At 40.5% G+C, this 21,540-nt stretch overlaps 2 protein-coding genes across 2 annotated transcripts; one reads left to right on the top strand and one right to left on the bottom strand.

Annotated features, from left to right (window-relative positions):
- Positions 1-352: 352 nt before the first annotated feature.
- LOC103984475 (uncharacterized) lies at positions 353-9,788 on the bottom strand. The gene is made up of 7 exons (XM_009401976.3): positions 8,395-9,788; positions 4,601-4,719; positions 2,582-3,241; positions 2,190-2,490; positions 1,753-1,918; positions 783-879; positions 353-695 (listed from the first exon to the last, which is right to left on the bottom strand). Exons 1-7 carry the CDS (start codon positions 9,493-9,495, stop codon positions 578-580), a joined length of 2,562 nt encoding a protein of 853 aa, XP_009400251.2. The 5' UTR covers positions 9,496-9,788; the 3' UTR covers positions 353-577.
- A 9,001-nt stretch (positions 9,789-18,789) lies between these two features.
- LOC135612364 (cytochrome P450 86A2-like) lies at positions 18,790-21,327 on the top strand. The gene is made up of 2 exons (XM_065108558.1): positions 18,790-19,011; positions 19,349-21,327. Exon 2 carries the CDS (start codon positions 19,438-19,440, stop codon positions 21,025-21,027), a length of 1,590 nt encoding a protein of 529 aa, XP_064964630.1. The 5' UTR covers positions 18,790-19,011; positions 19,349-19,437; the 3' UTR covers positions 21,028-21,327.
- The last annotated feature ends 213 nt before the right edge of the window (positions 21,328-21,540 follow it).

The following is a 21,540-nucleotide window of genomic DNA, read 5'->3' as shown; positions in this document are numbered from 1 at the left end:
TGGCTTCGTGGAATGTTGCACCTGAATCATATCACGTAGCGTACATCCTTGGTGCAACAGGAGCACGTCCGACAGCTTCTTGGAAACAGACGTCAATACTGCGTCTTGAACCTATGAGCTTTGAGTCTGCATCTTTTACTTCCTTCAGCTTACATCCCATCGTTCCTCTTTCTCGGTCAACTTCAATGCAAATTAGACATTCTAAGAAGAAGTGGTTGCTCATATTACTACTAGACGTAAGCTTTACTTTAGGTTATACCATTTGTATAATGCCTACAAGTGCCAAGAGTGCATGTTAGGAATAAGATGAGAATAAGCAAGCTGCTAATCCTGCATTCATCAATCTCCAAAATGAAAATGAGAAAACTCCCAATCTCTTCCTCTCATTCCAATTTATTTATTGCAAATCAGTGGAGAAAGTGCCATTACAAACATTCCTGACGTCTCAAAAATTTCTGCTAAGAATACCTCAGCCAAAGAGACCACGATAACCATGGATTACATCTTTGATGAAACTGAGAGTTGACCGCTTAGAAGTTGATGGCACCTTCATCTTCAACCTGGTTTATTATTATTTCTACACTACGGAATAAGCACGAATCACCTCAACAATGGGTGCGCGGCACAAAGGGCAATTGCCTCCACCTTGAACCAACTCATTCGCGCATCTTGAACAAGTGCACATGTGCCCACACCTGGATGGAACAGAAGAAAACAAAGAATAAGAACCGATCTCTATTATCTATATGCTCTTATTTAGATGAGTTTTCGGAAATTAATACCTGTAAAGAAGAGAATCGATATGACTATCACAGCAGACACAACAAACCCCTTTTCTCACATTACGCCATTTTGTTCCATCCTGTGACGACTCCTCACCTTCACATGAAAAGATTAGACTCAACTTTTCAGCACTAAGCAAGCAGTACATGAGATCCAACAACAATTTCAACAGAAAAATAAGTTCTTCCATAGCAACGAGAAGCAAAACAAAACATCTCTGGCCACGAGATAGCCAAATACCAATCAAAACTCATGCTTTTGAAGCGGGAAAGAAGAGATGCATTCCTGGAAAACCAAGGGTATACTTTACGAAGCAGAAGCAGAACAAACAGAGTTTGAGCAGAGGCATAGTTGGTTGGCTATAGGCATCTGTTTAGAAGTTGGTTAAAGCATGTTAACTCTGCCTGCTGCTGTAGCCATATGTGGCTGATGACAAACTTGCATAGGACACACACACAAGAATTTGATGTGTAACCTAGTGTTTGATTCCAAAAGGACACAGAAATATGTGGGGGAAGGATAATGATAAGCAAATAGGATGCTTATGCAAGAATGCTGTGAAAAATAATACACTTGGAAGTTTAGTTCATAAGAAGCCATATATTCATAAGAGATTTTTTTATGTTGATACTTTTTCATTCTTCATTCTTCCTATATTCATCTTGATCAATTTGAATTTCTTGGGTAAATAACCCAATTTGGCACACCCTTTCATTTGAAGATCCATTGCTAGAAGGCAGGCTTCATGCCTAACACCAAAGATATACATCTAATACTCATATACGACCGATAACTCCATGTTGTATTCATAAACTAAGCAAGATAGTAGCACAGAACAATTATGATCTATCCCTAAAAAGTGTACAGCAATCTTCGACATGCCCCATGATAAATAAATCTAAAATGTAGATTTGAAGCATTCTCCTAATTTATGAAAAGAAGGTATGTTACTAAAAGGAAGCTACTGACCATGTTCTCCAACAGAACGATTCAAAGCTGCTGAGACCTCTTGTCTAACAGCACGCTGCAACTCTAGCTGCATATCCATGCATGCCTCCAACATCCGCTGCATATTACTCATAACTTGCTGAAGCCTAGCCATGTCAGCCTTTAGATCATTAATCATATCCCATTCCTGCACCAATAAAGCCAGATGAGTTTCAGAATAGAGAATCTCATGTTTACATATCCAACAGATAAAATCAAAATAGTAAAATAACTACTCAATCACATATCATGCATTTAGAAGAAAAGCATAAACACAGAGGTAACAAAAAGCTAGAGGTTGGAATTAAAGTTCTCTTATAAGACTTGGAATCTAATCATCCATAATGAATTGGCATGTTATATCCATACAATTCCAACATGATCTAAATAAATCATAGGATCAAAGAAATAAAGCTCACAACTTCTGGGCGGCGAATGCTCTGCCGACTCCAACTATGATGTAATTCTGAGTGCCATGGCGGCAGTGGAGGTGGTGTTGGTGGCATTGGTGTAGCATGTAGAGGCCTGGTAACAGAATCGCGTTGGCCATGAATTAGATCTCTTTGCTGGCTCTGATCTTCCCCTGGTAAAACATGGTTAGGCATTGTTCTTTCCATGTCCCACTGAAATGGATCACGCCCCTGCCTCTGTATATAGGATTGTACAAGTTGGTCTAGACTTTCACGAAACCCACTGCGAAGAAGATTAGATACACTTCTCCTGCAGCGCAAGTATCAAATAATTCCAATAGCTGAAGACCCAAGATATCAGTTCATTACAATTTAGCCAACTATATAATATCAGCAAATACCTGCTTAAGAGTTCACGAAGTTCCACATTATACACATAATCACCATCTTCTGATGAAACAAATGTGTTCCTTATAACAGGAAAAGAATGTTGCTCATTGAAGGAGTCCGATGGTCCATCTTGCCAGTTTGCTTCAGTCACTTGAGAATTATCTTCATGCCAATGCTCATGTGCTTCCAGAAGATGGCTATCTCGTCCATCTTCATCTTCAGGGGCATCATGAAGCCATTCTTGGTCTTCATTTTCATGCCAGTTACTATTATGTTCTTCGATAGGGCCATCATGCTGTACAGTAGACCCCAGTTCAATAGGCTGTTGTGAATCCCTGTGCTCATGTTCAACATCATCTGCCAGCCAATTATCTTCCTGAATTGCAGACCCTCTCCCGACCATATCACTGATTTGCATGCTGCTTTCCATCTGAAATGTAGTATACACCTCTTCTGGTTGATGTCCATCAACATTAGTATCATGTGCTCGGAATTGATCATGGGTCTCATCCAATACCTCCAATGTGCTTGAGACAAAGAGATTGTTACTAGATACATTGATGTTATCAACATCAACAGATTGGTTGCTTGCTTGACCTGTGACAATACCATCAGATTGGTTGCTTGCTGGACCTGTGACAATACCATCCTCTCTGGAGCGAAATCCTTCCCTGGAAACAAAAATTGGATTTATCAATTTTTTGATAATCTTGATGACCATCTAGTAATATAGAAGTCAAATTTTGCAAATGAAATCATCAAGTTAACAATAGTAACAAGTCACTGAAAGCAACAAGATCCATATGTTACAGACATAACATGCGGTACAATGCTTTTCATTGTGCATCATCGCATGCAAGAAATAATCATCTCAAAAACTTCACTCTCATATTATATAGAATTGTTTTCTTGCTATAAATGCATTCTCATTTAAACTGTGATTCTCCAATTAGCATCCAGCAATTTTGTCATCACAAGGCACACAAAATATGCATTTCAGCACACTCTGGCCTATTTCAAGACATAGTGATTATCAATTGAATATAGAAGTCAAAAAGGAAAAACAAATTTGTTATGAACCATTTAACCACTTAATTTATTGATGACAACATTGTTTTCATTAAGCTGCAAATCTTTCAGGGTTCAGTTAAATCAAGTGAGTGACTGGTTTATCTTGCCAAAATTTGCACAGGCCAGCTGGGATAATTCTGACTGATGCATGTTAACCAACAACGTAGGCTTTAGGCGAAGTTCGAACAAGCTATCCCACAGAAAGCAACCAACCAGATACTCACCAGTTAACCAGGTTAGACTATCTTGCCTTGTCTTGACACCACAAGTTCACAATTCTTGCTGCCTCTCAGGTCTTGATGATCAACCCATTTCTAGTAATTTCTTCCACAACTTGGAAGTTGTAGCACAATCCTTCTGTGATTATTAAACAACATTTCTTCCATCACTTAGAAATGTTGTCCAGAATTTTGTCCCAAAGATTTTATCATATGAGGTGGCTATTTCACATACCTTACTTGTGGAGCCCACAAGTGTTTGGCATGGTGTCATCAGTGGATGTCCAACCTCACTTGTGGACTCCATAGATCAGCTTTGTGAGATAGTCCCCACCTCATGAGAAAATTTTTGGACAACTTTGGTTATGTGAATCTGAACTCCAGAATGGGAGTGGGAGTCTTCCCTACAATCTCAGTGTTAATGATATCAGCTTAACTTGCTGACTTTTTAAAGCAATTCTAGATCATAAAAATCTGACAGCATGCCATAGATATCCAGCACAATTTAACACATAGCACCATAGATCAGCATGTGCCTGTGTTTCCTACTCAACTATAATGCCTGACATATGCTCAAGACACAAGAAACATGGTCCAGCTCACTTCAATTGTGAGTTTAACAATCATTATATAGGCTGATACTTTAACAATCACTTAACAATTTTGACATCAGACAACACTTGCAGAATGATGATAAAGGTAAAATCACCCTATTACAGCAATGACAAAAGGAAACCATACCTGAAGCCAGATACCGTATGATGCTGTCTAAGTTGACCTAATTCTCCAGCTGCAACTGAATGCCGCTGCCCATCCTCGACTGGTCCACCATTTCTCAGGAATCTACCTCGGAGTACAGCCTAGAGAATTATAATTGTTAAAATTAATAAGTTGACATAATTTAGTTTCAACAACTTGTTAAAAAGTTATATATAATTGTAAAAAAATTCATCCTACCTGCAAGGATTTTATGTTATATGAAATTAGTTTACTACCCAAAGTTCTTTTTATAAGAAAACATACATTTATACAATGTGCTAGTATATACTCAACTTCTATTCATGATGGGCACATGCTGTTCATTCAAAAAAATAAAAAAATCTGCTTTCATTTACAAATTCATTAAAGAACTAGCTAAAGTTTGTGATGGTCCTAATTACATAATGCTACCTGTGGGCACACCAGGTGATCTATGGTATAGACATGCAGATCCTATAAAATAAATAATCCCTTTTAACATCAGCAAATTTATCTAAGCCTTTAAGAAATTTCCATTCAATAGGTACACAAACCAAAGTGTCTTACCTACCAGAGGGGCAAAAGTAAGTATTCATATGAAACTAATTAAAGCCTCATCTTGCTCCTCAAATGTTCATCCAAGTAATTTTTGTTAGAGATAGACAACAGTTCCATAAAAGAATACATCCAAGTTTAAAGAAGTTTCTCATTTAATATTTTAAGCTTTAGTAGATAAGACAAGTTCCCTCCTCAGCAGTTCAATCGAAGCATACCTCTACATGTTAGAAAATATCTGGTCTAAATTTAAGTTTTTAATAGACAAGACAAGTTCTCTTCTTAGAAACATAAAAGGATTACATAAGTTGTCAAAACACTTGATACAACAGGTACTTAAGTTATCAAACCCTTGAATACTATATAACACGGCGAGATGCTGCCTGACAAAAGTACATGTCTCTAATTCAGGCAGACAATTGCCGAAACATTAAAATTTTGGTTTCGTTGATATGTAGTAGAACCCAGGATCAGAAATGAAATTCTGCACAGAACAAAACATGGGACCTCGAATTAGGTGAGGACGATTCTTAGTGCACTTCTTCATTATCTAAAAGTTTAAATTTCATGGCAGAGGACTGCATCAGTTATATGCCAACACAACAAATGCCATTGGACATGGATCCACATGAACTCTGTAACAAGGCAGCAAAATGTTATCATAATACAGACTCCAATCCTCACGTCATGCTTACGTGCTAAAAGCTTTTAAGGGATGAATGGGCACAAAAAAAATATATCAAATCTATGCTTGCAAACTTAAAAAAACTTATTACGTAAACACTTATAAGTTAATTTAATGTTCGAGAATGAAACCAAAAATAGAGCAAATCAAAGTTTTTAAGAATAATTCAACTTTAAAGTCACCACCACCTCTTATTCACTGACAAGGGCTTGAGGTTATTGAATGATACCATATACTCTCTCCAAATTTGAATATACCAAAAGCAATACATTTTAAAGACTCCAGGCTAAAATTAACTCGATGGCAGTACACCTGAATACTTATGAATACCAAAAACATATATCATGGCTACTCAAGGCTTTTTATGCTATAAATAATCAAATGATTTTATATGACAAAGATTAATGCAAGTGCATTAGTCATGGCAATTTAAAAATATAAAATTATCGATAAGTTTTCATAATAGATATTCAAAGCCTGATTGATTGACCTAGGGAATCAAAATATAAAGAACTAGGGATTAAAAAAAGGTATAAATCACTTATGAAAATTGAATTTTACACCAAAACAGAAGTAGTACTGAAAAAATCTCTTAATGCACAGTACGTATCTTGCAATATTACCACAAGGAAGCTTTTCCCTTTTTCATAAGAAATATGCACAAATAACAAAAAATACATACAAAGCTCAAAACACATGTTCTCAATGCTCAAGAATAGGGTTCGTTGTGCCTGCCTATACTAGGTGGTACAGGTGGTACTTACCAATCTGATAGGGGATCGGTATATGGATCGCCCTATACCGAACAATCCATAACAGGGGACCTCATATTGCTCGATACGGGGTTCGTACCAGTCAAAACGATCGAAATCCGACCGTTACTGACCTGTACTGATCGATAACGGTCATATTTCAATCGATACCGATCAATGGCTAGGATTTGTTGAATTTAAATGGTTCATTTGATCGTTTGAACCAGAACTAAGGGTTTTAAAACCCTTTCTACCCCTCATTTGATCGTTTGAGGGTGATGCATGAACCGAGGAATTGTATTTTACGTATGACACTCGAGATTCAGATCCTAGAGTTTGATGAGGTACTGATAAGTTTATACACGGAAGGGAAAGAGGAAGACAATAGATGATTTTGGATCGATGTGACAGAACCTACACGACGTGGATATAGAGTGGAGTTTATCGTATTCACAGCTATCGTATTATAAAAAATCTTACGACCAACAGTAGTACGGTGATAGTTGATCATTTTTCTCCAAGCAATAGTACATTGATCGATCTTATGATGCAGAACAATAGATCAATAGCAAAAGTAAAAGTTCCGACATTCTCCCACCTTCGCACCAATACATGCCACAATCGTATTTACTTTAAGAGCCGCCTCCGACACGTGTGATTCACAACGATCAAACTAAGATCATCATCACATTGATGCACCAATGACATATGATGTATTAGTATATTATGTCATGGGGCCAATTTCAGGATTGGGTCCGACAAACATATCAAATTGATATATATATATACATAGGATCAAGGACCATGATCCATAGCCCATAGAGTTCCGTTGTTTTTTTGGTGGTAGAACCAAGTGTGTCCATCGATCGATTAATTGATTCTTAAAATTTAAGTTGTTTAACAAATAATCTACCAATTCAAATCATTTCTTTGTAAATAATTCAATATTAACATAACGACGATCCAAAACATATCACAAAGTTACTTCTCAAAGTTCAAAAAAGATATGTGCAGCTAATTCTTTCATAATTTAAATTATTTTTACTAAAATTATTCTACATTTATATTTATTTTTGACTTAAAAATCCTAATCTAACTTTTGTATTTTTCGAGAATTTTCGGAGCCATTTTTGATAATTTTTCTGTGTCGTTAATACGCCCGGTCGTACCGATATACGGTACATCGATAAATAGTGGTACATACCATACCACCAACTGGTCGATACATCAGTATGGACCGGTAAGGCGAACCCTGTCAAGAGTAAAATTAAACAAAACAATTCAAAAAACTCTCTACACTAGGTTCTTCATATCAAAGTGTTGAAACATTTTAGGCACTAGGAACGTAACAAAATTTACCAAATCTAGACTATGAGTTCTTTTCGGCCAACACAAACATTGAACATGAAAGCAAACATTGAAAATACATATAACAATCAAGAAATGAAAGAACTTCTTCAGAAATAACCTACTCAGAATAATATATAAACAAAGAAATGATAAATGCTCAGATTTAACAAGGATAGTTAGTGGATCATGCGTAAAGTAGGATCTATTATGGTCATTTCTGATGCATATGTATCACTGTAATAAACAAAAGATAATTACAGTTAGTACTGAAATTGAAAGGAATCAGATCGATACTATTGGAACGTGGAAGTACACATACAAACTTAACATAATGTTGACTACCGATAGCAACACATAAAAGGAATGCTTAAAACTAGAAATAGTTTCGTTCGAAGAAAAACAATTGATATTATACAAATTTCAGTAGTTTGAGAACAAATAGTACAAGTGCTGACCTGTATGCGATTGCGGTGGGCAAAATGTGAAACAGGCTGGTGCTCTGACAAAGCCTGAAGCTCCCTTTCCCTCTCCCTGACATTTCTCATGATCAGATCAAGGCGAGCCTGCCTTCCACGGAGCCTCAGCAAGTTCCTCTGGACATGTTGTCGTTGACGATTTTCTTGATTTGCAACCAGACCTTCCCTATCCCGTTCCTCCCTCCTGCTAGCCCAACCATCCCTCTGCTGGCTCACAGTTTGCATCCACTCCCTGACCAGCCTCACCCTCTCACGCTCTCTCTCGTCAAGCCACTCACTCCTTGGGCTATCACTCCCTGGCAATATTTGTGATGCAGTGTCTGTCATGTCTATCTCTGTCATCCACCCGCTAACAATCTCTCTCACCCTCTCCCTCTCCCCATGACCACCACCTCCAATATCAGGAGACTGCTCCCTGCTTGATCTCCAATCCTCAGAATCCTCGACCGCACCTCGCCTTCCTAGGGCCGTCGGCCTATCAGGCCATTGAGAATATTCGCTAGCGTTGATCTCGCTGGCAACGTCCAAAGAATTCCTCCGCACCATAGGGTCATGGGTTTCCGGCGCACTACGGTGGTTGTTGGACGCGGTGGTAGGAGAGGGTGCAGGACTCCTCCGATCCCCAGCGATAGACTCATCCTCCAGCTCGCGCCACATCCGGAGCACGGAGGAGGCATGCGCAGCCACGGGGCGCTCGACCGAGGACTGCGCCCGACGCGACTCACGGAGGAAGGAGGCGTCGAGCATGGAAACGGCGTGGAGCCGCGCGAGCGCCATGAGCTCCGACTCCCGGTTCCTCCTCTCAATGGTGGTGATCATCTCCTCCGCCTGCCGCGCCGCCCACCGGCTCAGGATCCGCGAATGGCGGCGAGCAGCGGCCGACGTCTCGGCCAGGTCATCCCCCTCTAGGTCTGACCGGCGCCGGCGGCGGGCGAGCTGGTCGGCGCCATCTCCGCCACCAGCGCTAGCCTCCTCCGCCTCCTCACCCACGCACCCATCCCCTCGTCCTCCGCGCAGCAGCAGCTCCTCCAGGCCGCGCCGGCACCCCCGATCGGCTTCCTTGTGTCGGAAATCCGCCATTCGTCCCTAATCCTAATCACACAACACCAAGACCGCCATCAAAACCTTCACATCTACATCACGCAAATAATACTACGGATCCGTCAACAGCGACGAGGAGGAGAATGCGGCAAAACTCGGAAAGTTTCGCGATCCATTTACAGGGAAAACGATCGATTAAAGAAACGAGAAGGGGAGAAGAGGCAGCACTGCCGATGCCAAGAGGACGGAGGGACGGCCGAGAAGGAAGAGGAAGACGAGAACGGTGGCAGAAGCGAAGCGGGGGAACGGCCGCGTGGATTTTGTCTCTTTCTTCCGCGCTTCCGCTCCCTCTTTTGTGGTGATGGCGAAAGCGAAAAAGGAATCATCGGATGGTGATCGGACGGCCCTCAACTCATCTGATCAAGCTGTGGTGGTGAAACCCTGTGATGGTGATGCAACGGCTAAGATTGAATGGTTATAATGATCATGATACGTGTCATTGGATCCACTATGGAGCAAGATAATTAACAGGGATAATATTTATTGTTCTATATCAACATGATAGAAAGGATAAAATAGGCTCATTGAATTTTGTCACATCATAAAAAAATCACAACAGAAAATATTTTTTTAAATCGTTAATGATTTGAAATATTTTATAAAAAATTATATGATGATGTTGTTGACGATGATAATACGAGTTTTTATTTATTTCGTAGTTTTCATGTCGAAAATTTTTGGATTTATAATAAAGAATGGTTCTTATTATACGTCGAGATCAAGATCGAATCGGGTTATCTCTATAACTTGAGTAGATCGATTTTAAGACATAAAAATCAATCATAATTGTACAATCCATCGAGATAAAGAATTATGATGATAAAAGAGAGAAAGGGTATGATATTTTGCTCCATAACATGTATTGGTGTATGTTTGGTGGCAATCACTTAAATGATGTGAGACAAGATAGATGGTGATGGAGATGTCTTTAGCCTTTTGGATTGCTTTGAAGGCAAATGTGGCAGATAGGAACCCTATGTTGATAATTACACACAAGGCAGCTGAATTCTTGATGTCAAGGTTGATCACAATCATAAGAATTGTATAAATAATATACAAAATCAAATATTATAAATAGTAATTATATATCTAATTATTTGCAATATTATAAATAGTAGTATTGCAATTAAGGTAAAAAAAGACAACAATCAAAATTCAAATAAAAGAAAAAAAGTGGAGATCATGTGGAATAGAGTTTTAATTATTGAAAATATCGATCAACTTAGTCGGTAAAGATTTTAACTTTTAAATTTTTAATACATCTCCTCTTCACCATTTATTTCAAAAAAAAGTTTTAAATATTGATAACGATATCGAATGATATCATAACATATATTTTTATAAAAAAAAATTTCTGTGTATTCACTGATATTGAATTTTACAAATCAGTGTATCATTAGATTCCCAAAACCAATCCTAAAAGTTGTGGAAACTTCTACCAGTATAATGCATCATATTTTACTTTCATATCCACTTATCATACATAGCATTTTTAAGAACATGTAAAGAGCAACTTCACCAAAAACCCTTCATTGCTGCAACAAAAAATAGCTAGCTAATATTATGAAAAATGTTATGAATTAATGCCTCTTGGTTGGTTTGCATTCAGTCATACAACTTAGAAAGTTCAGCTTAAGGGAACTGCAAACTACATTGTATTCTTGGATAAGGTTGATAGTTACTGCAAACACTTGGCACTGAAGAAATACTCTATTAAGACACCACAACTGCATCACTTGATATCTAAAAAAGATCACCAATATGTTCTTCAGTGCTCCAGCTTAATAATTAAGTTCTAAGCTTCTGAATGCATCTTCACAAAGTAAGTAAATCATTGAAAACACATATATAGTTTGGGCAGTAAACCAGCAGTTGCAGATGCAGTAGATATTGATGAAACCTTTAGCTCAGTAGAAGAATAGAAACTTATTTGAATATACCATAAACTTCCAGACTACCTCAAATTATGATTCTCTTTCTACACTATGTTATTTCTTACAGCTGCTTTCTGCTTCCTCATGCAAACAGCAGCGATTAACACAATCAAAGATAATGCTTCCTTTTGTTCCAGATGGAATGATGACAGACAGAGTACAATGTGCTGCTAAAGCTCCTCATTTGGCATGTCTTAAACAAAGCATAATATACATTCCAACAATGACACTCGATAAGATCCACCAGTCTCAACATGCTTGGTTGGGAAGTGGTTTAAATAGTAGTATGCTATCAAGAGTGCAGTCCACATATTAAATGCCTGTCTTACAAGTGTTTGTTCTCGATCTACATTACCTACCGAGGTGGAAACCAGCAGCCAGTCACATCTGGCTTATGATCATTTGATGGAAGCAAAAAAGAACAACAACTTAATCCTATATGAGGCCAAACCCTAAGGTGTGGCCCTTATTGGTCTCTTCCCTTTGGATATTTCCAACACTGCATTAATCATCCAACACCATGTTGTCTCTGCCATGGCTTTTTACAGGCAGGGGGGCTGAACATTCTCATATCAGGTGGCAATAGAGCCACATGATAGTGACTAAGGCTCATTATATAAACATGGAAGAAAACATAAAAAAAATTATGCTCCATAATACTAAGATCTCCATAAGAAGGTAACTAAAAAGATAAGTAGCATTTCCATTAGTAATCCCAAAACTTTATCAATGGCAAAAGTTGTCGGCGCAGAGTGCAGAGAAGTGTTTAAACCACTCCCAACTATGCATGAAGAGAAAGGCGAGAGAAGGAGAGAAATCTGTCACTCTCCTCTGCTTCATCCCCATGCTGTGTGTCCCCCTGCAACCCATCACCCTCTAAGCTTCCCTCCTCTAAGAGCCAAAAAATAATCTCACAATTGATTCCTTTCTCCCCTGCAAGCGACCCCTTAAAGAGGGGGAAACATTGGGGAAGATGGACCATTCCATTGGTCTCTTGATGGAGGTGTAGGGTCACTTGCTTTTGTGATTTAGATTGTGGATCTTAGTATAATCTTCCTAGGTTGGATGCTTCCTAATTCCACTACTACTATTGCAAATGATGATAGAGTAACTTTTATGATATTAATTTGAAAACAAATACCCCTCTAATAAATGTACAGTAACAATACTAATAAATCATAAACTCTTAATTACTTATTATTGACATTGGTAAAATATTATATTCAAAAAAATATTTTTTTAAGTCTCCATCTATTCTTTTCTTATTATTATAGTAATTATCTCACGTCTTCCATTTACGATATACATATATCGTCTTTACCATCAGCACATATACCTTAACATTCGTTACTAAGAAAATAGATTAATCGAACTAATTATAGTTATTAAAAAATAATTTGAATTAAAAGAAGGAAAAATTCTAATAATCATAACAATCATTTAAAACTGCATTCTAAAATGCTATGGTCAACTGAGAAACATTAACTAAAATGAATGGATATTCTTTTAACATTTTGAATGTTTATTGCTTGGAACCTATTTGGAGTCCTAACAAATGAAAAGAAAATCCAAGTTGGTGATAGAACATATTGGCCTCCACAAGTGCCATGATTTGTGTCCACTTGCATGCACATTAATAGCAAATCTAAGCCAAGCAACATTTGTGTCACTTTTGTAGAGGCACATAATAAACTCAAATGCATCCATCCACAACCTTACTACTCCACCTCTTAAAAAATTGGAAGAACATGGGACATCATTATCAACTTAATCATCTATAAGTGGACCACTTATACTCCTCTTAAAAATGCTAATGGGTAAAGCTTAACTATGTTATTCTTAGTTGGTGGACCACTTAAGCTAACGATAATCGTTCTTAGTTGGTGAAACGATTCGTCTAGTTAGTTAATTTTAATAATTAAACGAATCTCAATCTACTAACTATATTATATTGAACTAGAGGGATTATTACCATTAAAATTATACAAACTTTGAGGAAATAATATGCTTATGATATAACATTTTAAATCATATTTGAGATAGGCTAATATATATATATATATATATATATATATATTTAAAGACTTCACTATGTCAAATTTCTCCATAGTGTTTAAGTCCAAGCTGAATTATTAATCATGGTCTCAGTGGAGTCAAAAAAAAAAAATCCATGCATGTTGTCCCCCTCCCACCATTCAGCATTTGTGATACTAATTCTACATTTCCCAAGAAGCCAAATATAATATGGAATGTGACCCCCAAATACACTGTTGGAGACTCTTGAAGTGAGTGGAATGATGGGTCAAAAGGAGAATTGACTTTAGGAGACAAACCAAGCTTTTATATGTCATTGAGAGGGTCCCTGCTCTTCCTGAAGGTCTTGGACGCAAGGGATGTTGAAGAAGAGACCAGCATCATAGGTATTGCTGATGCCTATTTCTGGGAAAGGGACTGATGGCAGGGTGAGTTGTGCTGTGACTTCTTTTCTCATGGTGGACTTGATGTGGCTGTACACAGTCTTTTTGTTGAATGCATTTATATTGTGTGGACTTCTCTCTAAATTTATTGTTTTCCATCAAACAGTATGTATACAATGCTCACATTACATAGTAACCATTAGGATATCTCCCAAGATATGATACTGTATGAATTTAGATGAAGAGTTGACAGAGACCAAACAATATGGTTAAATAAGTCCTCCTAAAGAGAGAACACTTGAACTATAACTCTTTTTTACAATGAAGCTTATAAGTAACTAAATTAAATTTGGAATGTCTACAATGTTCACAACTAAATTTTACATGTATCTTATGCATTTAATATGCATTCTAGTACCAAGATAATGTACAAAAATAAAATTAACTGATGTTGAGATGAGTAATATTAGAGAAATAAGTAGACTCATTGTCATCACATTTCTCATGCATTCTATCTTCCAAACTCATGTCATTTCATGTGATAATAATAAAATTGATCGGCTAACTAGTCTGATAGTAGTATACTAATCAGATTCTTATAAATCAATCTTAATCTTGTCTATCTGTGATGTGAGACTAATAAGAAGTGTTATAAAAATAAACAAATGAATTAGTGCCATGTAATTCACATAAAAGTTATTGGATTTTATGTATATTAATAATCATACAGCACTAGATTTTTTTCTAGAAGCATTTTTGTGAGTGGTTGAACTAAAACTTATGTGATGTTACGTTCAGATGGCTTCCCCCACACGGAAGGAAGAGTTGGTGAGACAGATTGACCTGCACGGCAGGGATCCAAGTTTGGCTTGTCCTAATCGTGGAGGCAATGACCAAATTGTGTTCTCCCTTCATTTGGGATCCACAATTCCCTCTAATCAACACAAGAAACTACAATAAAATGAAGATATAATCATCGATTTTGAAATCTATGTATGCCACTATTCCATAATTCATTTGGAAATAAAAGAAGAAAGGAAAATAAAAAATGACAAAAAATAGAAGCAAAAAATCTCTCTTCTAAGGTGTCATAGGTCACATTGACCACTGTGATTACATCGGCCCAAAAATAAGCCCAGCGAGTGTTAGTGGGCCCAAAACAAAGGGGCCAAGGCAAGCCCAGTCTTATGTAGCCCAACCCATCTTAGGTGTTGATATTGACTGGAAATACACTATTGACCTATAAATTATGTATCAAGATATAACTATACAATTAAGAATTCCTATACTGTCTTTGATGAGGGTAATAATTGCGATAAGACTCACGTGACATCAGCTGCATCAGGTGACGCATTTCGCCCCTTTCAATCTAGTGAGCCACCCGGTGAACGCGAATCGGAACGTCTGCCGAGGCACATTAACACCCTGCTCAGGCTCGATCCCTCACGCCATGCAACGACAATGTCAGACGCTACCATAAGTACAATCCCGCTCCCTACGGGCAGGCACATCATGCAACGGTAATTCTTACTATAAAAACCCTTACGCTCTGAGGAGTTGGGGGAGGAAAAAAAGCTAAAGAAATCCGCTGCTCCCCACACTAACTCGATCGTTGGAGGGGTCGGGCCGAGCTCCCCGGCCTGACCTTTGTGCAGGTACGAAGGTCGAGGTCTATCACAAAACGCCTAGGCGAGGAGCCCCCTGCCCCGAGGAGACGACGACCCTGTCCCAATCGGACCACCATAAACGACCATCTCGGCAGTCCCAAGAAATGTCCCAAGGAAATCCCCCATTATCCGGACCCGAACCAAGCCGTGTCGCCCCCGAGGCCACGGCTTAAAGTTGTTTACACTAACAATCTTCGTACAGCCTACCAACCTTCAAATTATATCCGAGTCATGGGATGTTTGTATAAGAAATGTTCTACTCCTTTCTAAATCAATTAAGATTTCCTAATTTAATTGAATTATTCTCTTGTCTCTTAATAAAAATAAATAAATAAATAAATAAAAGAAAACATCTCTCTCTCTCTCTCTCTCTCTGGGTGTTGGTATTGACAGCATTTATGACATGCACCTCGGACCGTATCCCACTATAGAGCTACCAATTATACAGCAAGTTGCACATTTAAGAGGTTCTATACTGTCTTCATACAACCTACCAACCTGCAAAGTGCATCGGAAATTTTTGCATGCCAATACGTAGCTAAAAAAACACAGTGCTTTAGTACAGATTTTAATTTAGTGCTCAACTGGCACACAACAAAACATAATGCAACAGTGATAATGTGTTGGATGTCCTTGACCACAATAATGCACCTAGTTAAGATGGCATGGGTCAACATATGTTGTCACCACCTTCTTCTTGGTTGTTCACTGCTACTTTATGAGACTCTTTGGATGCATTATGGCCAAAGGTTTTCAAGGGGAAACTGTGTTTACAGTCTCCTTGGCACACTTGAATGTGGCAGTGCTTTAATTCCTCGGAGAAGGCCAGTGTGGTTCAGCGAAAATTTCTAGGTTTCAGTTGAGATCATGGCGAAAATTTCTAGCCACTGCAATGCATCTGAAGCAAAACCCACTGGGAATGGTCGGAGGTTGTTGTCCTCGGTAGAGAAGCTATCAATGGCACGAAAAAGTAGATGGAAATATGGTGATGTCAGCTTGAGCAGCAGCAGGAAGATTACTAGGCTTCAAGTCTCTCTTTGCCATAAAGAATCAACACCAAGGAAATAATTAACTCAAAGTCCATTATGGTTTCACCTTGTCTGCCCAACCCCTTCTTGAATGTCACACACTCGTAAAAATGAGTGGGTGGAAGGTTAAGAAATTGTCCGCTTTAAATGTCTCTAAGAATAAAGATAATTCAGCACTTGTAAGATTAAATATATTTATTAATATTGATTCTTTCAAAGATGAAATTATGATTAATCAGATATGAAAACTTAATCTTAAATCTTAATGACATATAGTTACATAATATTTATTGTGCGAGGATTAATCTATGGTGTGAAATATTTACCCTAACAGATTGTGAGCATAATAATAAATGAATTTGTAATCAAAGATCATAATTTCATACCATATCGAAGTTTTGAGCGTAATTTGGTACGATAAAATATAGAGTACCGAACGATACATCAGCATGTATATATATATATATACATATACATATATATATATATATGTATATATATACACATATATATACATATATATATATATATATATAAGAAAAAAAAGATGACGATGCCTCTTTTCCTACCCATGTGGGGAGAAAAAACTAAGGTTTCCTTCTCCCCTTACAAAAAAAGGGCGATGAGACGATGTCATCGTCTTGTTTCTTTTGCTCGTGTAGAGAAGAAATGTCGCATGGATGATGCTTTTTCTCCTCGCATGGATGAGGAGAAGTCGACGACGACGTTGAAGCCTCGTCACCTCATTTGAGGAGGAGGCAACATCTCATATGCGGTGTCCGACGAGGGAAGGCGACGATGAATCGAGATCATCAAAGGAGAGTGGCGTCAGACTTTTCTTTTCCCTCTTTTTTCTTCTCTCTCGGTTCTCCTTCGGCTAATACTGCTCGGTAACGAGCAACAACAATTGAAATCAACCGTCACCGATCGATTTAAGATGGTAATAAGGCGAAAGCAGTCCCAATCGACGATACTGTCCAGTAGCAGGTGGTTAGTGTACTGGTCTACTGGCAAACTAATACGTACCGCCCGATACGAATAGTATTATTTGAAATTAAAATCGTTACTCGGAACTAATAAGAAACTTTCCTATATACACGGCAAATGGTAAAACCAAGTTAGGCTATGGCCATTATATACTATACTGAATCAATGAAGTGCCATATGTTAGATTATTGAGGTGTCACATCTTTCAAATAAATCCTTGACACTTGACCAGTCCCAGGTCAGATTATTAATGGAACCTGCATTGTAGTTATACATTAAACACTCAGACTTAATCATGGTGCTACCATTGGACCCGAGTACGCCAACCATCCAATCTTAATTTCTGAATTGAATATGATTCAGGTACCACATGCTAGAACAAAATTAATTTTAAGTGGGTCTTTTGGGATGATTGGTAAGCATTTAAGATTGGAGGCACTTGATCTCGTGCCACCATGAAAGCATGCATACCATATGGAAGGTTTATTCAAAGAGATCACTCACTATCTGAGATTATAATAAGATGGATCAATTTCAGAGAAGATGGAGATGGCGCACAATATATTCTTTTGATTTTGAAAGGATTGTCATGCAAGTGATGATTCGATCATATGCGATATGGTATGGAATTTCGAGAATTAACGTGGATATAAGAGGAGTGAAAATAAAAGATATTAGGACAAATTAAGAAAAGAAAAGACTATTGCATGGTCGAAATTAACGTAATGCATGCGGGTTGGCTTCAGCACCAAGCAAAATGTTACGTACACCATCATCAACAGGTAGCCACCCAACACTGCGGTTGTTGCAGCAGCTTAGATCTCCCAAGGTTTGGACTAAACTTACGAGTGGAATCACAAATATATAGGGATGATTGTAATAAATGATTTGCAATACCCTAAACCATCCACCACGTGATCGTCAAATGAAGGTCTAAGATTCAGTCAACGTTTCTGATTAGAGTTGAAAGTTAGCTGAAGTCTTTCCAGTTATCCATTCGATCCAACACTCGATCCTTGTACTTCGTCTCTTTGGCTGAGTTGGTCACCCAACTCCAAACCATCGCACCCAAAACACAGCTTCCGCTTCTCTTCATGGAGAGTACGAAACTTCCAGCATCAGATGGCCAATGCTCAAAAGAGCTGTTGGCCAGTTTTATCTTCCCCTTCTCTTCGTCCCACCCTCTCTTACCCTCCTCATCTCCGTTGGCCTCCTTATATGCATCTCTCTCTCTCTCTCTTTCTTTCTCTCTCTCTTTATTCCTCTTCTTCATGGGGACAGTCCCATTAAATAGTGGCAATAAAACTTTGCCATCCAACCAATCCTATTTACGTTCCCCATCACCCCATTCAATGCCTCTATTTATATAAGCCTTGTTTCCTTTGAACAATTAGGTGCAGCCACTGAGATTAATCACGTACCCTTCTTCCTCCATGGCGGGCACTGCAGGAGTACTGCTGAGGTATGACCTGGATTATGGTTCTGATCTCTTGTTCCATGTTTAGCCGTCTCAGATTGACCCCAACGTCCTGTGACGGCAATAAATGGGAGTTCGAGTTGCAGAGAAGACCAGCTCAAGAAAGCAGTGCTGCTGCTTATGAGTGAGAGAGGGAGGTGGTAGCTGGTGGGAAGAAAGAGCACAGTCTGGCCTCTTAAATGCCGCTCTGCTACTCCATCACCTTTCTATAAATTTTCCACCTTCCCTTACCCTCTTCTCCATCTCTCTCTCTCTTCTTTATATTTTCCCTCCACATTACCACCTCTGATCTACACGCTTTCTCCCTGTGAGATGGTGGTAGCTACCCAAGATTAGCCACCACCATCAACAGTACGTCATCTTCCTTCAACAGGTGATACCGAGTGCAAGCGTGTAGTGGAGGGAGGCAAAATGGAGGTGGCGACGGTGCTGGTGGTGGTCGCGTGCATGGTCGCCTACGTGGTGTGGTTCACGCGGCTCGCATCGGGACTGCGCGGTCCGCGCGTGTGGCCGGTGGTGGGCAGCCTCCCCGGTCTCATCCAGCACTCGGAGCGAATGCACGAGTGGATCTCCGACAACCTACGCGGCACCGGCGGCACGTACCAGACCTGCATCTGCGCGCTCCCCCGCCTCGCGCGCCGGCAAGGGCTGGTGACGGTGACGTGCGACCCGCGCAACCTGGAGCACGTCCTCAAGAACCGATTCGACAACTACCCGAAGGGCCCCACGTGGCACGCCGTCTTCCTCGACCTCCTCGGCGACGGCATCTTCAACTCCGACGGTGAAACCTGGTTGTTCCAACGCAAGACCGCCGCGCTCGAGTTCACCACCCGTACCCTCCGAACCGCCATGTCGCGGTGGGTCGGCCACTCCATCCACCTCCGCCTCCTCCCCATCCTCAAGGAGTCCACCGCCGTCGATCTCCAGGACCTGCTCCTCCGGCTCACTTTCGACAACATCTGCGGCCTGGCCTTCGGCAAGGACCCCGAGACGCTCGCCCCGGGCCTCCCTGAGAACGCCTTCGCCACCGCCTTCGACCGTGCCACCGAGGCCAGCCTCCGTCGCTTCATCTTCCCGGAGTTCGTCTGGCGGTTCAAGAAGTGGCTCCAAGTCGGCTTGGAGGCCACGCTCTCCCGCAGCGTCGCCCACGTCGACTGCTATCTATCGGCCATCATCAAGGCCCGCAAGCTGGAGCTCAGGGACGGCCGGAACTACGACGACCTCCTCTCGCGGTTCATGAAGAAGGGCACCTACACCGACTCCTTTCTCCAGCACGTGGTGCTCAACTTCATCCTCGCCGGCCGCGACACCTCCTCCGTCGCCCTCTGCTGGTTCTTCTGGCTCGTCTCCACCTACCCGGCCGTCGAGCACCGCATCCTGCTCGAGCTCGCCGCCGTCCTCGGGGAATCCCGCGGCAGCGATCCCAGCGCGTGGCTTGCCTCCCCGCTCGCGTTCGAGGAGATCGACGCACTCGTCTACCTCAAAGCAGCCCTGTCCGAGACACTCCGGCTGTACCCGTCCGTCCCCGAGGACTCCAAGTACGTCATGGCCGACGACGTCCTCCCCGACGGCACATTCGTGCCCGCGGGCTCCTCAGTCACGTACTCCATCTACTCCGCGGGGCGGATGAAATCCGTGTGGGGAGACGACTGCCTCGAGTTCCGACCGGACCGATGGCTCTCGCCGGACGGGAAGCGGTTCGAACCGCACGACTCGTTCAAGTTCGTCGCCTTCAACGCAGGACCACGGGTCTGCCTCGGAAAGGACCTCGCGTACCTGCAGATGAAGTCCATCGCCGCTGCCGTGCTGCTAAGGCACCGCCTGAGAGTCGCCCCCGGCCACCGCGTCGAGCAGAAGATGTCGCTCACCTTGTTCATGAAGAACGGGCTAAGGATGGACGTACAGGATCGCGACCTCACCGCTATGGCCGATGAGCTCCGCACCACTCGGCAGCCGCCGGAGGTGGTGCCGCCTGCTGAGGCTGCGGCGGCAACAGCATGAGCTACCGGTGCTAAGAGCGGTGCTGTGGCGGCATTGAAGTGTGGCGAAATGTAGATAGAAAGCAGGTAAACAAGTTGGCGTGAGTTGGAGGAAGAGAAAGAATTATTGTGTCTTACAATAGATTTATTTGAAGCAAATTCAAGTATTACTGATTGAGGTATGGTTTTCAATAAGAGCTGTTCTGAAAGGGTCATAATAAGTTAGGAGAACAAGAAACATTGATATAATGTTGGGGATCATGTTGTGTTTCTTTTCATTATCTTGACAGACAGGGGATGCATGCAATGCAATTTTAAAGCATGGAAAGCTTCGATGTGTTGTTGTTTGAACTAGCAGTCCTCTATGCTGCACTTAAATGCTCTGCTTCAAGAGCAATTAAGCTGAGCATTCACAGTTTTAGCAGCTCATTTAGACACAGCCATTAATGGCTGATACCCCCCACAAGCTGTTCATTCGATTCGAGTAACCATGACTGAGGTTTACCAACCACGGGAACGTCGACAAAGTCGACTG

Source organism: Musa acuminata, chromosome BXJ2-5, assembly GCF_036884655.1.
Source record: "Musa acuminata AAA Group cultivar baxijiao chromosome BXJ2-5, Cavendish_Baxijiao_AAA, whole genome shotgun sequence".
Classification (NCBI taxonomy): domain Eukaryota; kingdom Viridiplantae; phylum Streptophyta; class Magnoliopsida; order Zingiberales; family Musaceae; genus Musa; species Musa acuminata.
The sequence above is the reverse complement of the archived record's forward strand: the minus strand, read 5'-3'. Positions and strand labels throughout refer to the sequence as shown.